The 15,251-nt window shown below is 41.0% G+C and overlaps 1 protein-coding gene across 1 annotated transcript; it reads left to right on the top strand.

Moving 5' to 3' along the window:
• Positions 1–638: 638 nt before the first annotated feature.
• lrrc4bb (leucine rich repeat containing 4Bb) lies at positions 639–5,131 on the top strand (the record flags this gene model as incomplete). Its single annotated transcript, XM_083786928.1, has 2 exons — positions 639–881; positions 1,666–5,131. The coding sequence occupies 2 exons, from the start codon at positions 639–641 to the stop codon at positions 3,661–3,663; spliced, it is 2,241 nt and encodes a 746-aa protein (XP_083643054.1). The 3' UTR covers positions 3,664–5,131.
• Positions 5,132–15,251: the final 10,120 nt, after the last annotated feature.

Genomic DNA, 15,251 nt, shown 5'->3' with positions numbered 1-15,251 from the left:
CAGCTGACTCACCAGTTAGACTGCAGGACAGGATTTGAGAGCCACTGCTTTAGTCTTAACACTAAACCCCATCTTGGCTTTCCATGCGGTCTGGCACATTCACTATTATACTGCATTCACATGACAATGGCACCCTAAGCTGTTCTGACTTAGATTCTAGGCTGAGTGTATTTGCATGTATTGTATAACTCTATATGCTAGTGCAATATGTTAAGTCTTACTGCACAATGTACTTATTTGACCCTGTCTCTTTCTCTCTTTCTCCCCCCAGACGAGCCTCAACCTCCACAGAGACATCTCTTTCAAGAGCAAGTTCCTCCCCATAATTTTCTCTACTCCAATAAATGTCATGGGAACTAAATTCATAGTTCCCTAAATTGACACGTTGAAAAATACGAGGTGTTTGATATTCAAACAAATATGTGCAAAGTAAAATGAGAATCCATTAATGATAAACAGGCTGAGTTTTCAATATTACATCGCCCTCTTTCACACAGTATTTGAAAGGGACTGCTTGAAGCAAAAACTCAAGAATGGGAGCGTAGAATAATGAGTATCGACGAAAGCACTTAATTTTCCGAGTTTGGAGGTGACTTACAGACATCATTGGAATAGGGGCGGGTCATGACTCAGTTGCCATGCGTGTTGTCATGGTGACCAGCCCCTGTGCCCCCTCCCCCCTCCTCTGGTTGGTCCAGCTCTTGTTGTGGTTCCACAACCATGGACCTCAGCTGACAGAGGCCGCACCCCCATGCCCCAGTCCCTGTACCTGCTCCAATCAGGCGAGCCGTGTCATCTGTACGAGGAAGACTCTCGATCAAGTACCTGACAGTATTTCAGAGAACACAAGATACCTCAATCTACAGGAGAATACCATTCAGGTAAACGTGGTCTCTAAAAGCTAAACATCACTTATTTTTTATTTTTTTTAAGATTTGTTTTTGGCTTTTCTGCCTTTATTGATAGTATCAAGTGAAAATAGACAGGAAAGAGGGAGAGAGAGAAGGGGAGAGACATGCAGTAAAGGTCGTCATGAACGGGACGCGCTGTCAGGCCAAAGCCTATATATGGCATGCGCCTGGACCACTTGGCCAGCGGGCGACCCAAAAACATCACCAATTTGAACCTAAAACCTACATATTACGTGGCAATAAAATAAAAAACGTATCTGTATATCTCTGTGAAATGTGGGGGCGGCGGTGGCTCAGGGGTAGAGTGCCTGGATGGTAACTCTAAGGTTGCCAGTTCGAACCCGGGCTCCCCCAGAGTTACTGTCCAAGTGTCCTTGAGCAAGACACTGAACCCCTAATTGCTCCCGATGTGCTAGTTGGTGCCTTGCATGGTTTCCGCTGCCATCGGTGTGTGAATGGGTGAATGTAATGCACAATCTCTGTAATGCGCCTTGGATAAAGGCGCTATATAAATGCACCATTTACCATTTACTACTTAATACTACTTTTTTGCCACACTATAGTTTGAATTCTTCACATCAGAAAATTGGGATTTACATTGAACATCGCAAAAAATGCCCTTTAAATGGCTTTGGCCTGCATGCAGGACAAACAAAACAAATAAGGTTAAAAAAGGATTATACTTGGTGATACTAATAGTATGTGTATTTACTATTTATTTACTAAACCAATTTGTATTTGTCGCCCATATCAGGTGATCAAGTCTGACACATTTAAGCATCTTCGGCACCTGGAAATCCTGCAGCTCTCTAAGAACCACATCCGACAGATTGAGGTGGGAGCTTTCAATGGGCTTCCAAACCTCAACACGCTGGAGCTGTTTGACAACCGTCTTACAGTTGTTCCGTCGCAAGCCTTTGAGTACCTCAGCAAGCTACGGGAGCTATGGCTACGGAACAACCCCATCGAGACGCTGCCTGCCTTCGCCTTTCACCGCGTTCCCTCTCTGCGTCGCCTCGACCTTGGTGAACTCAGGAAGCTGGATTTCATCTCCGAGGCCGCCTTTGAGGGTCTGGTCAACTTGCGTTTCTTGAACCTGGGCATGTGTGGCCTGAAGGACATCCCCAACCTCACTCCGCTGGTGCGACTGGAGGAGCTGGAGCTGTCTGGGAACCAGCTGGGGATAGTGCGACCTGGATCCTTCCAGGGCCTGGTGTCGCTACGCAAACTGTGGCTGATGCATTCCAGGGTGTCGGTCATCGAGCGCAACGCCTTCGATGACCTCAAGAACCTGGAGGAGCTCAACCTTTCCCACAACTCCCTGCACTCCCTGCCCCATGACCTCTTCACCCCGTTGCACCAGCTGGAGAGGGTGCACCTCAACCACAACCCGTGGGTGTGCAACTGCGATGTGCTGTGGCTCAGCTGGTGGCTGAAGGAGACGGTGCCCAGTAATACCACATGCTGTGCCCGCTGCCACGCCCCCCCGGGGCTGAAGGGCAGGTACATCGGGGAGCTGGATCAGAGTCACTTCACCTGCTATGCTCCGGTGATCGTGGAGCCGCCCACTGACCTCAACGTCACGGAGGGCATGGCCGCCGAGCTGAAATGTCGCACCGGCACCTCCATGACGTCGGTGAACTGGCTCACTCCCAATGGCACCCTGATGACCCACGGATCGTACCGAGTGCGGATCTCGGTGCTCCACGACGGAACACTTAACTTCACCAACGTCACCGTGCAAGACACTGGCCAGTACACCTGCATGGTGACTAACTCCGCCGGCAATACCACCGCCACAGCCGTCCTTAATGTGTCTGCCTCTGACCCCTCTAACGCATACAGTTACTTCACCACGGTGACCGTGGAGACTGTGGAGACAGTACAAGAAGAGAATTCAGCGAGGCAGTACATCAATGAGACGCTAATAGAGTTCCCGGGTCCTACTGTTTCGGGACGGGTGTTGGAGGGCCGGCCAGGGGTCACCATAACGCCCTCCCTCTCTGGTCTGTCCTCGCTGTCCCCACGAGCCAACAGAGCTACTGAAAAGGCAGTGACTGTGTCCATAATGGATGTAACTAATATTCCAGGTCTAGATGATGTGATGAAAACCACTAAGATTATCATTGGCTGCTTTGTGGCCATTACCTTTATGGCTGCCGTGATGTTGGTGGTGTTCTATAAGCTTAGGAAGCAGCATCAAATGCATAAGCACCATGGCCCGGCCCGAGCCATCGAGATTATCAACGTGGAAGATGAAATCGGAGCTGGCACCGGAAGTGGCATCTCGGGTGGATCTACCATGCAATCCTGTGGTGGAGGAGACGGAACTCTGCGGAGACATCACCCGGAAATCGTCAACCTCCCCAACATCGGCCGATCAGACACGCTCAACCATTATTACAAGTCCCATCATTTCAACAACAATGTGATGGGTCTTAGCATTGGTAGCGAAGGATTGGGAACCGGGGGCATCCTCAATAACAAGTGCAACCAGCAAGGCCTGGACATGCCCATCTCCTGTACATCAGTCCCAATCTCCACGGCAAATCTGCTCGCCACGTCTGGCAACGGAGCCAACACCATGAGCCCCACCTCCATGTCCCCTCCCCTGCCGATGTCTCTCCCAATGCCCACCATGGGATTACATGGATCGATCAAGGGTTTCATGGGCCAGAACCAGAATCCCCAAATGGAGCCTCTTCTCTTCAAGGGGGGCTCAAAGGAAAATGTCCAAGAAACCCAGATCTGAAAACAAAGCAAGAGTGGAGAGAGAGAGGGGAAGGGAGAGCAAGAGTCAAAAACAGAGAGGGGATTGATGGCAGGGTTTATGCGCGGAACGATTAAACACTAGAGTGCATTGACATTACACCAGTGGAGAGGATAGACTGACACGGCAATACACAAACACATAGACTGGTCAGTGACAGTGTACTGAGCCAAGGATTATCACAATGGCCCACTTGTGTTTGTAGTAACGATCACAGGCCATGGCGTTTAAAGGAATGGACATTACTACAATGTAAATCTGTGCCAAAGCAAATGTTTCTTGCGGTTTCTACAAGTTGTATTCTCATAGGGAAAAAGAAAAAAAATAGCCTTTCCAAGTACTGTAGCTCAATCCCCAAGTTGTTGATGGCCAGCCGAGATGAAAAGACATGCACAGCATTCACCACACTGAAGAGCTCAGACATTACAGAGCAGAATTCAAGACATTTCTCTTCGACAGAAAACATACACTCTCATGTGACTGAAAAAATGACTCCCTCAAGGTGAAAATTATGTAGACAGATAATAGGACAAAAGGTACAGTGCAGTACAAACTACTGTGAAAATTCCACAAATGATATAAATATATTTTCATTTGAATATGTAACATTGCAGACTCCAATGCAGAGATATTTTGGGGGCGGATGTATAAGCTGGTATAGTTTGTTTCTTTGTGAATAATCAGGGGACGACGATTGTGAAAGTTGGTTATACGATAACATGTTTTGAGTTTGGCTACTTCTCAGAAACATAAGGGCTCAATTGCAACACTCATTGTGAATCTATGAATTGGCTTTGTGACATACACTCCATCTAGGTTGTAGGACGGTAAATGCGAATATCTGTTTGACAAACCTTTGTCTGTTGCTTCAGCAGTGACCATTACAAACTTTTGTGTTCTGAGAGTATATTATGTATTTTGTAAAAGCCAGCTAACTTGGATTTTTTTTTAATCGACAGCTCTGATACTTAAATGCCAGCATCAAATAAAGGTAAAATGATGTTTCACAAACAAACACAGTAAGGTAATACAATGCAAAGACCTGTATGGGCAAAGTAAAGTGTTGACAATGTGTTATTTGAATCAGATCAGTAGCCAGTTATTTGCTTTTAGTGAGGAATTTGATATGACCTCCTTGCTCATGGTTACCATGGTCATGCCATAAAATGCTGTCACAAGGACGATCTGACACGTATATCTTAATAGCAGCATCTAAGAAGGGATATGACGTCCATCTTGTGGATGATCGGAATGAATGGAAATGTACAGTATAATAATAATAGTAATGTTTGGTTGTATGACAATTGTACGATCCACATTTTTACAGTGTAACTTTCATATGTTAAATGCCATTTACGCTTCCTGCGTTTCAACTATGTACTCCTTTATTTTTGTTAGTTTGATATAATGTGTACAGTTGTCTAGCCATGTATCATTACGTGTGAAATAAATCGATCATATATTGGGTTGTGGAGGGTCAATATGGCAGAGAAATACGTTTGAATTTATAAGTAACAAGCCAGCTTTGCTGAATAATTTCGGTGCCAGGTCGGAGCCCAACAGGCAGTCAACACTTAATGTGTGAGAGTGGACCTTCCTTCCTTCCTTACTTTCACAGTCCATGGGGAAGCACGCACATCCCAACAAAAACTTTTTCAGATGCTGAACAACAATAATAATTCCCTAGTACAATATGTACTAGGGAAGTTTGTAGATCCCAGTAGAAATGTATTTTTTTGTTTTGAGTAACAACGTTTCAACCGCTCTTCATCAGGTCTGATATATTAGCGTATAGGAAGTAGGCAGACCTTCCTTACTTGCCACCAAAACATGTTATGAAACAAAAATGTTTTAATTACAAGTAAGATACAGTGTGCGTGCTTTTTTCACAGGACAACAAAATGAACAGTTGTGAGGAGTAAGGCATTATTCAGGACTAAACCTGGTTTGAATGTAATGGTTTGTGGTTTAGCCATTAGTCATCTTGGTAATGATAGGTGTGATCTGGCATCTGCTCTATTAACACGTGCTGACAGACTTTGAGTCATTCTCATTTGAAGCTCTACTGCCACTTAAGTGGCCTTTGCAAAGTTTGTATTTTTCTCCCCACAAAGATAACTGACCTTAATCTTAAAGTAGGAACATTTCACCCAAACACATTACTCTCCACTACTCTGCAGGTCTATACTTTCTTATTAAGTATGTTGAAACCATGCAGGATGGTTTGAAAAATAAGTGACCCATTTTGGGTAGAAGATGCTATGGATCAAGCTATGGAGTGTCTAAAATGTTTGTTGCAATTGAGCACAAACGGGGGACACAGCCATATTTCAGTTCAATGGACATTGAAAAACATCAAGCATCATAGACTTATTGTAGTAATTTTCATCACATTATTCTGACTATGTTGCTATACTTTTTGTTGCACTCTTACACTTTCCTGCATATTTATACACACACACACACACACACACACACACACACACACACACACACACACACACACACACACACACACACACACACACACACACACACACACACACACACACACACACACACATAAAAGTTGCTGTCTGTGGTGGTTATTAACAATGAGCCTGTTCTCAGTTGAGAATATGGATTCAAATTGTAGATGATTGATAGTATGACTAATGGCATCAGAACCATATTGTACTTCTGTTTGTCTGTAGTCTTACGGCTACTGTTATGACTAATGTTATTATATGAAAGGAACATTTTGAAACATCTTGGAGTGCACACCACAATGCTTTCTATTTATTGCAAACAATCCTGAAAACAGAAAGCAATGTTCCAGATAAGCCAATTTTATCAACTCTGAATAACTGAATATCAGCTTAAAAAATGAAACAAAGCTCACAATTTTCTTAATGGCGTACCAGCATGGTTGGCTCCGGATGTCTTTCAAAATCATGTTCCACAATAAATGTGGGTGACCCACCAGACGGATCTTCTGCGCAGGGTTCAACTGTAGCCCTACGGAGACACTACTAGAATATAAATGAAGCCTAAAAACACAACATATGGCTGCTCTCTTGATGTGCTACATTTTGGTATCTGTGCCATCAGATTTCAAAGAGCGTATTAGAAAGCTCCTGCGTGCTGTGTGTGAGGGTAAGCTGCTTCATATAATAAATGCACTGTTAACATGCTCTTGGCTAGGGTTTTGATGCTGATTCCGATGCTGGTACTTATTACTTTGGCAGTGATAAGTGTCTCCTTTCATGTGAGCAGGGATTTGAAACAAATTCTTGATAGTAATGATCATCGTCATTACTACCCTGCCTGGTGGTTTAAGTAAAGATGAAGAAGGGCCGTGTGATGTTTAAGTGCAGTGGGCAGTCATGGTATAGATATACTGTATAACTCAATGCTTCTTTACAGGAGGCACAACGACTTTTATTCACACATACCGTGTGCACACTTTGATGTGGGATTGTAATAATGGGACTGGATATTTTGGACAACCTTACTATATCATTGTACCTCTACTAGGGGTGCTGGCAATATATCAATATTATCAATATTGTGATTGTGATATGAGACTAGATATCATCTGGGACTTAGACATCATGTTGTGTTATGACACAAAGTTCTTGTCCTGGTTTTAATCACTTGAGCCCTATTAATGTTCAGAAATAGCCGATCTGCAAGCTCACAAGTTCACAATGCATAGCATTGTGTGTTGTTGGGAGCTTGTAGATAGATATCTTTTTAGCTATTTTTGAACATTTTCAAAATGAATATATACTGTATTATCATCACATTACGATAACATTGTCACAATATCGAAGTGCATTTATTTGTCCATAATTATCGCCCAGCAGAACCTTTACAATACTAATAATAATAGTGAATGTCACAGAGGTGTGGGTGGGCCACAGATGGAGTGGAGGAATATGTGCATCATATGCACTGCATGTCCCTCGCTTATGGATGTTCCAGCCCAGATGCTATTCCTTGGTTTGTTTGCAAGGAAAACATAATGAAAGGAATTATCACATTATATGAAACGTCCAATTGCAAGACAAGAAATCAAAAGTGAGCTTAAAGTCTAATGGTGGATTGACCCTTTTGTACTATAAAGGTAAGCGGTAGACCTACTGTTTGACGAAGACGGCTTCTTAAATGGAATTACAGAACAGCATAAAACTATTAGAAAACATTGATTTCTTAATACAAAAAAAGAAAAGAAAATCATTTTGTGTTCTTTTTATTTCAACTGTTGGTTGTATTATGTGATACTGATTTGGGTCTTTGTGTACTGTTACTAAATGGCACTTTTCAAGGCATTAATTCAGGCAGTTTTGAAGATTGTACATCCTCAAAATCAGAAAATGAAACACATTATTGTATACTGTGACTTCAATGACATATAATGACTGAGAGGTATATTATCTCTGTTTAGTAACTTCTTATACTGCCTTCAAAAGCATACAGTACGGTCCAACTTTTGTCCTTGTGTTGTGATTTCATCCAGAACTCCACTATTAACTAAAAGAGAAATGGGTTAAAAAGTTTAAAAAAAAAAGTATGTTTCACATAAGTTATTGCGTGACATTTTTATAAAACAAGTGAAAAAGACATCAATACAATAATTGTGTTTTTGTTGCATTCTGTTTTTTTATTTCATTTTTATTTGAATGAATATAGTGAGACTGACATACACACACACTATACTATACTGTATGTGTTGACTGTGTACCTTCAATTTGTACCTTAAAATCGTTATGTCAAATATACATTAATGAAAATACTAAACAAATATTCTGTATAGTAGATACATGTATTAATATTAATTATAGAGAATAATGCCCCAAAATGCAGAAACGTGAAAACTATATAACAAAATCTTTCTCACTTTATGGTGAAATGAATTCATAATATTGCCATTAGATGCGGTGTTTAATTTCAATCATATTAGGTCATATTCATGATTTGTTTAATGCCAAAGTTGGGCACAGAAATAAGTCATACAACATGGAATACATTTTACTAACTTATTGACCTAAAATATATATATTACATGAGGATCAAAAGTTTAAAAACATTAATTATGAATAGCTTACAAATGTATTATTTATTAACTAATTACTAATTGACTAAGAGGAGGCATTTATACAGTAACATAATAAATTCACAATCCCTTGATTACATCCTCTAATCGGCAACAAAGCGATAACAGCCTAAATACATTTTCCCAGTCTCTTTACATTAGTGCAATTTTACCACAAATTTGCTATGGCATGTTTGATTATCCATAGCTTATGCGCTGCGATTTCACAATTAAAACAAGCAAGGGTGAAAAAAGAAGTCTGTTTGTATCCCAGGTTACTAAACATCTCCAATGCACATAGTGTCAATCCATCTCCCTGTGAAGTTGGGTCAGTTATTGGAGGTTTTGTCTACAATGTCATTCAGTCAGGAGATTTGGACATAGTAAAGAATAGTACCTCAATAACATCTACAGTGCACTACACTATAATCCTCCATGGTCAACTCTGAGGCTGGGTTGCACCAACACAGATTCATATTTAACCTTTACTTTAAGCCATAAATCAACCTGGCTGTTGCTCCACTACTTTAAACTCAGATTACATTTTCTAATAGGGGTGATTTTTTTAAATGTCCAAAATGGCAGCGTACACTACATGTATTATATGGTTGAGTTCCTCAATGTTGAATTTTTTGGTTGTTATGTGGTGATTCAACACATCTGTAATTTTTTGTCAGGTCTGCAATTAAACTACCGCTACACTATACTGTTAATTTATTCTTTGCCTACAAAAGTTACTTTTAAGGTTGCCAATTTCCTCTAAAAAGGGAAAAAGTAAGGCTAATGTTTTGTCTCAAGAGGATGGCATTGTTGCTGTTTAAACTGGCGAATCCATCGTGAAATAAAATAAAAATTAACCGTAGGTCAAGGTTTTAATCACACGTTAATGTTTTGTCACTGGTAAAGGTTTTCTAAAGCAACGCTTAAAATGTAATGGTGCAATGCAACTGGAATCAGATTAAACCCTAGATCAACAAATCCTTAATAGGCACTAAGCTATGTTTAATTTAATTCTGTTGGTGCAACTCACCCACCGTGTGACTGTGTAACTAACTGTGCACAGATTAAATGGGCTACAGTTACAAGACGATGACATGGAACAGATAACAGCTTTCTGAATCATTATTCCCGCTCTGCATAGTTTCCTTTCTTTTCTTTTGTGTGTGTTATATACTGTTATTTATATTTTTATGCCGTTGTTCAGTCTATCCGTTTATTGTCATGGATGCCACTTGACATCTTATTTCCTTCATATATTTTAAACAACGCAATAGTTTTAACTGCCACACATAATCTTTATTATAGTATCCTGTCACAGATGTCCACTGCTTGCTATACACGTCCGATTTACAGCACATCGCAAGCCAGCAGCCTCAGGGGACTCATGTAATAACAAATGCATCAAGCATGCAGCTACAGTAGATGAATTTGAATTATTTGTTAGATGAAGTGTTAAGGCAATAAAGGGCAGATATTGTACATTCACAGAGTCTTAGGGGACACGACACAGCCTAATTTCCTCAAGTATCATTGTGCTTGGCTGTCCATTTCGGTCTCCAGAGGTCTTTCTGGTCCCTTTGAGATACACTGGAGGTATTGCTAAAGGGGCTGCAAAACGAAATGGCTACACACACACGACGACAACAGCTGCATTGGAGTCACAAGTTGAGCTGCCAAGGATTGTTTTCTGAAGAGCAGAACCTGGAGCCAAGGAATGACATGAAAGCAACTGTACCAAAACACCTTCAGGCTACTCTAAGTTTCAACAAAATGTATTCACAAAATGTGTATGCTTTGCTCTTATTTAGCCTACTGTATAGAGAGTGCAAACATATGGTAAAGTGTAAAAAAGAAAAAGAGAAACTACTTGCATCTTTCTTATGTAATAGCTGTCTTTGAAGTTGAAGAGAATGGGAATATTTCGACATTTTAAATTGTAATACCCATAGAGAGAGGTCATAAACGTGAACAAAGAGTGTACAATGCAGCATGAAGGAATTCATTTAACATACATATTCATCAAGGCAGAAAGTGAAATGCTTGAATGCAAATGCGATTAGAACAGCAAATGATCTTCATGTGAACATATGTGATGGAGCAATGTGACGAGACGGGGAGTAGAAAAAAACCCATCTCCAGGCCTGGCAGCAAAAGACAATCATCCACTGCATTTACCTCCCGGCATAAATCCCATTGATTTAAACTGATCCATCAAACAAAAAAGAGCTATTGTGTGTGAGAAAAATACAAATGTATTTCTGTTTGAAAGATTGCTTCCTTGGTGGGATTATGGTGCAGTCATTTTCTAGCAACTCACTGTGCCTGCACTAACCCCCCCACCCCGCCCCCTCTATGCTGTCTCTTTCCTTCAAATTCAATAACCTCCCAGTAGTGTGTTTCTCCAGGGAATCCCCCTAGTTCCCTTGGCCCACAGACAGACTGAGAAGCTCTGCGGGGAAACTGACACAACATGAACTCCACTATGAAGTAGAGATGTCACAGTCTCTAGGCTGCATCTCAGATGATTGAGGCAACATGAAAATGTTGTGCTTCTTTCTTTCTTTCTATATATTACAAATTAATAATACATTCTAATGTAGCAACATGTTTTGTGTGCAGTGGGTAGTAGTGTTAGTAAAAACTGTTCATGTATAGTATACTTAACAGATGATATACTGCATGCTGAATATAAATGATCCCACACCAATAGTCATATTGACGATTTAATGAGAAGATATCAGCTTGGAAACAGGCAGAGGTCAAGGAGAAGGAGTTGTACGGCAGAGAGAGCTTTCCTGCACTGTATACGTGGCTCAGGGCAGGGGTGGAGTTGCCAGTTCGATCCCGGGCTTCCCCAGAGTTAGTGTCGAAGTGTCCTTGAGCAAGACCCCTAATTGCTCCCGATGAGCAGCTTGGTGCCTTGCATGGTTTCCTCCGCCATCGGTATATGAATGTGTGGGTGAATGTAACGAATTCACAATCTATGTAAAGCGCCTTGGATAGGCACTATATAAATGCACCAGTTACCATTTACCATATACATGCGAAACACATATTTTTTATTTTCTGTCTGCAATACCAGTTAGGATTAAATGCATATAGGACAAATTCCACAAATGTATGCCTGTGCAAATACTGTGACAAAAATACCCTTTTCCCTTTTCCCAGATCTGGTAGTTAAATTGTTCTCCATCTCTTATGTGCATCCAGTTCCATAGGGTATTCCCTTGTGGCTCACGTCAGTCATAACATGCAGAGTTGTACTAGGCATACTGTACTAGTATGTCAGTGTTCTAACATTTTCTTGACGTTACTCAATGTATTATACATTCCAGTTACGCATGGGAATGGCGTACGTGGGTCCAATGTGGGTCCTATGTGGGTCCTGCCGCTGTTCAGTAGGGAATGAGGAAGGATATAGTGCTGTTCCTCAACATGCGTTATGGATGTCTTCCCGGTGAAACTCCTCACTGGCACATAAAAAGTTGTGGCTGGCAGCAACATATACCGTATATGGAGACATATACATAAGGGAGACATATTGGTTGTCCACCCTCCCCTCCGACCGTAGCGGGCAGCAGTGACAGGGACGAGCCTTAGAGGGGGGATTTCATTGGGAATAGTCATAATGAGATGAAAGAATTCCAGTATATTGGTCTCGTTCCCCCTCAGTCTTGGTAGCCTACCACTCCCGACCCCCCATTTGTCTCAGTCTTGAATCGTTCTCCCCCACCTCTGCGGGCTCACCCGGGTCCCCCATGGTCTCCAAAACAGCACTACTAAACTTCATGCTGGCACTAGATACACCACAATCAAACAGTAGTCCCATAATTAATGTATCACCTTCAGTTGAGTTTACATCTAAGATATGACAAAATGTCCTCTGTAAAAAGGATCCATGCAAGAGTGGCAATGGAAAAAGGAAAGCTGTTTGTGTGAAGAACCCGGCTTAACCCATATCCATCCAGTTTATGCTTCCCAGTAGACCTTGTAACTACAGGCAGATCTTCACCTCATGTGAAGGGGCTTATATGAGGCCTGTTTGTTGCTTCCTAAATATTTCAGCAATTTACAATTTGCGTGCGTGCGTGCTTAATTGGTTCATGCCTGACTGTGTCATGTGTACTGCTTTTTCATCAAAATAATAAATAATTGGGTAGGCCTAATTAATATTAGGAATGAACTAAGGGGAGGTTCCTGGACTTAATCAAGAACAACATCACAATTGTCGGTCTTCGCCCCTGTGTGTGTGTGTGTGTGTGTGTGTGTGTGTGTGTGTGCATGTGCATGTGCGTGTGCGTGCATGCACGCGTGCGTGTGTGTGTGTGTGTGTGTGTCCATGTTTGTATATGCATGTGATGTGCCTCTGCACACAGCTGATCTCAAGGCCGATCAGCATCAAACTTTGCATGCCTCAAATCCATGGAGGGGTGCCCTGCAGGGTGCAGCCATTACTGAGGTGTTATACCAGTGGCCTACAGGGCACTGCTCCATGGCCCTGTGTAGCTAACAGTGGTGGAAAGTAACTAAGTACTTTTACTTAAGTACTGTACTTAAGTACAATTTTGTACTTTACTTGATTATTTCCAATTCCAAAATTTGTACTTTTACTTCACTACAATTATTTGAAAACTTTAGTTACAAGTTACTTTGGCGATTAAAATTTGGATTAGAAAACATTTTGGCCATTTGAAAATAGCTGATCTACAAGCTTGTAGATCGGCTATTTTCAATAGATTTTCTACACATTTTTAACTTGTGAAATGGGACATTCTGCAATATGAATACTTTTACTTTTAGTGCTTTAAATACATTTTGATGCCGATACTTTTGTACTTTTACGTAGGCCTACATTTTCAATTCCAGTACTTTTTCCACCACTGGTAGCTAATCAGTGCTGAGGTGTAAAGCTGTGTTTAAAGGCGTAGTGAAATGAAAAATACGTTTTTCACACTTTTAGACATATCCATAGTCATCATATGGGCATACCTAACAATGGATGCAAAAAAAATGGGCAAATTCTCATTTGTGTGTGTTTTTATATCAAAAGTCCATAAAATTTTTTTTAATTACTTCCTGAAAACGAAAACGTGCTGCGTGATGACGTGTAGAGATACACATCAATACAAGCCAATAAAAAGGTGTAGGGCAACGGAAATGGTGGACATTTTATTTTGAAGTTTTAGCTTCAAACGCTGGCTCTGAAGTTTCTGAACCAATCAGAGCGTCGCATCCCTCCAGGCTATGGGGTCTCAAAGTCTGTGACTTCCTGCACATGAATTTAGTTTGTAAACAAAGTGACAGGGAGACATGAGGACAAGTCAGCGGATTATTTCTAACCTATACACAACCTATACATATTTTAGCGTGATGATTAAGTTTAAAACAAGTAATACACTGATGTCATCTTGAAAAATTGAGTAGTTCTTTAATCAAAACCAGCTGTGTGGAGGAGGACAAGAAGCATGGGAAACAAACTGGTGAGCTTCATTTTTATTGGCTTTTATCTATGTGTATCTCTACATGTCATCACGCAACACGTTTTGGTTTCAGGAAGTAATCTAAAAAATATTTTATGGACTTTTGATATAAAAACACACAAAAATGAGAATTTGCCCATTTTTTTGGCATCCATTATTAGGTATGCCCATATGATGACCACGGATATGGTCTATAAGTGTGAAAAACCTATTTTTTCACTACGCCTTTAGTTACTATGTTTACCCAGGGTAACTGCAAAGCTCAAAAACTTGTTTACAGCCAGGCCCTGCTCATAGAACATTTCATGGTAGGAGTTCAATGCCTTGCTCAAGGGCACTTCTCAGTAGGGTACAGCTCAGTAATAGTTGTGCCCAGGGCACCCCTCTGTGGATTTCATCTATACAGGTCTTTACATTTTGGCCTAGAGTGCATCTCCAAAAGTCCTTTCTCTGGACACAAATGCAAACAGGTGAACCGTATTAAATGTTATTCCTCGCGTCCTGCCAACTGCAAACACTGAATTATGTAAACTAACGTTGGACATTGTAAACACACAGTACAAAATGCATTTTACTCTGTCTGTTACTGGTAGTGCAAGTATTTTATGTTTTGGAATAATAGTGTTCCAGCTCCAATTTAGCCTGCTAATTTATTTGTGTCATTACTTGTTTATCCTGTATGAGTTCTATCTTTTGATTGGATAACATTTTATTTACAAAAGAGCTGGAGAGACAGGGAGATGCCTATTACTGAGCAAACACTCTATCGCAATGATTACTATCAGAATATAGAGCTATATTGAACATGTTTTGTTAATCACTTACTGCACCTTTAAATAGAAGACATTAATGTAGTTGAAAAGACTCTTAATCTGCAGCAATGGGTCAAAGACAAAAATATCTTTTCCAGGCGCTGAATCCTCAACACGTTCTAAAATAGCTCATGCATTTCAAATGCACCCGTGCATTACGCGCTCATTTATAATGCATCTAACCATGTTAGATGTTACCAA

Source organism: Protomyctophum parallelum (genome assembly GCF_964188405.1).
Source record: "Protomyctophum parallelum genome assembly, chromosome: 17".
NCBI lineage: Eukaryota > Metazoa > Chordata > Actinopteri > Myctophiformes > Myctophidae > Protomyctophum > Protomyctophum parallelum.
This window is presented reverse-complemented; position numbering and strand designations above follow the sequence as displayed.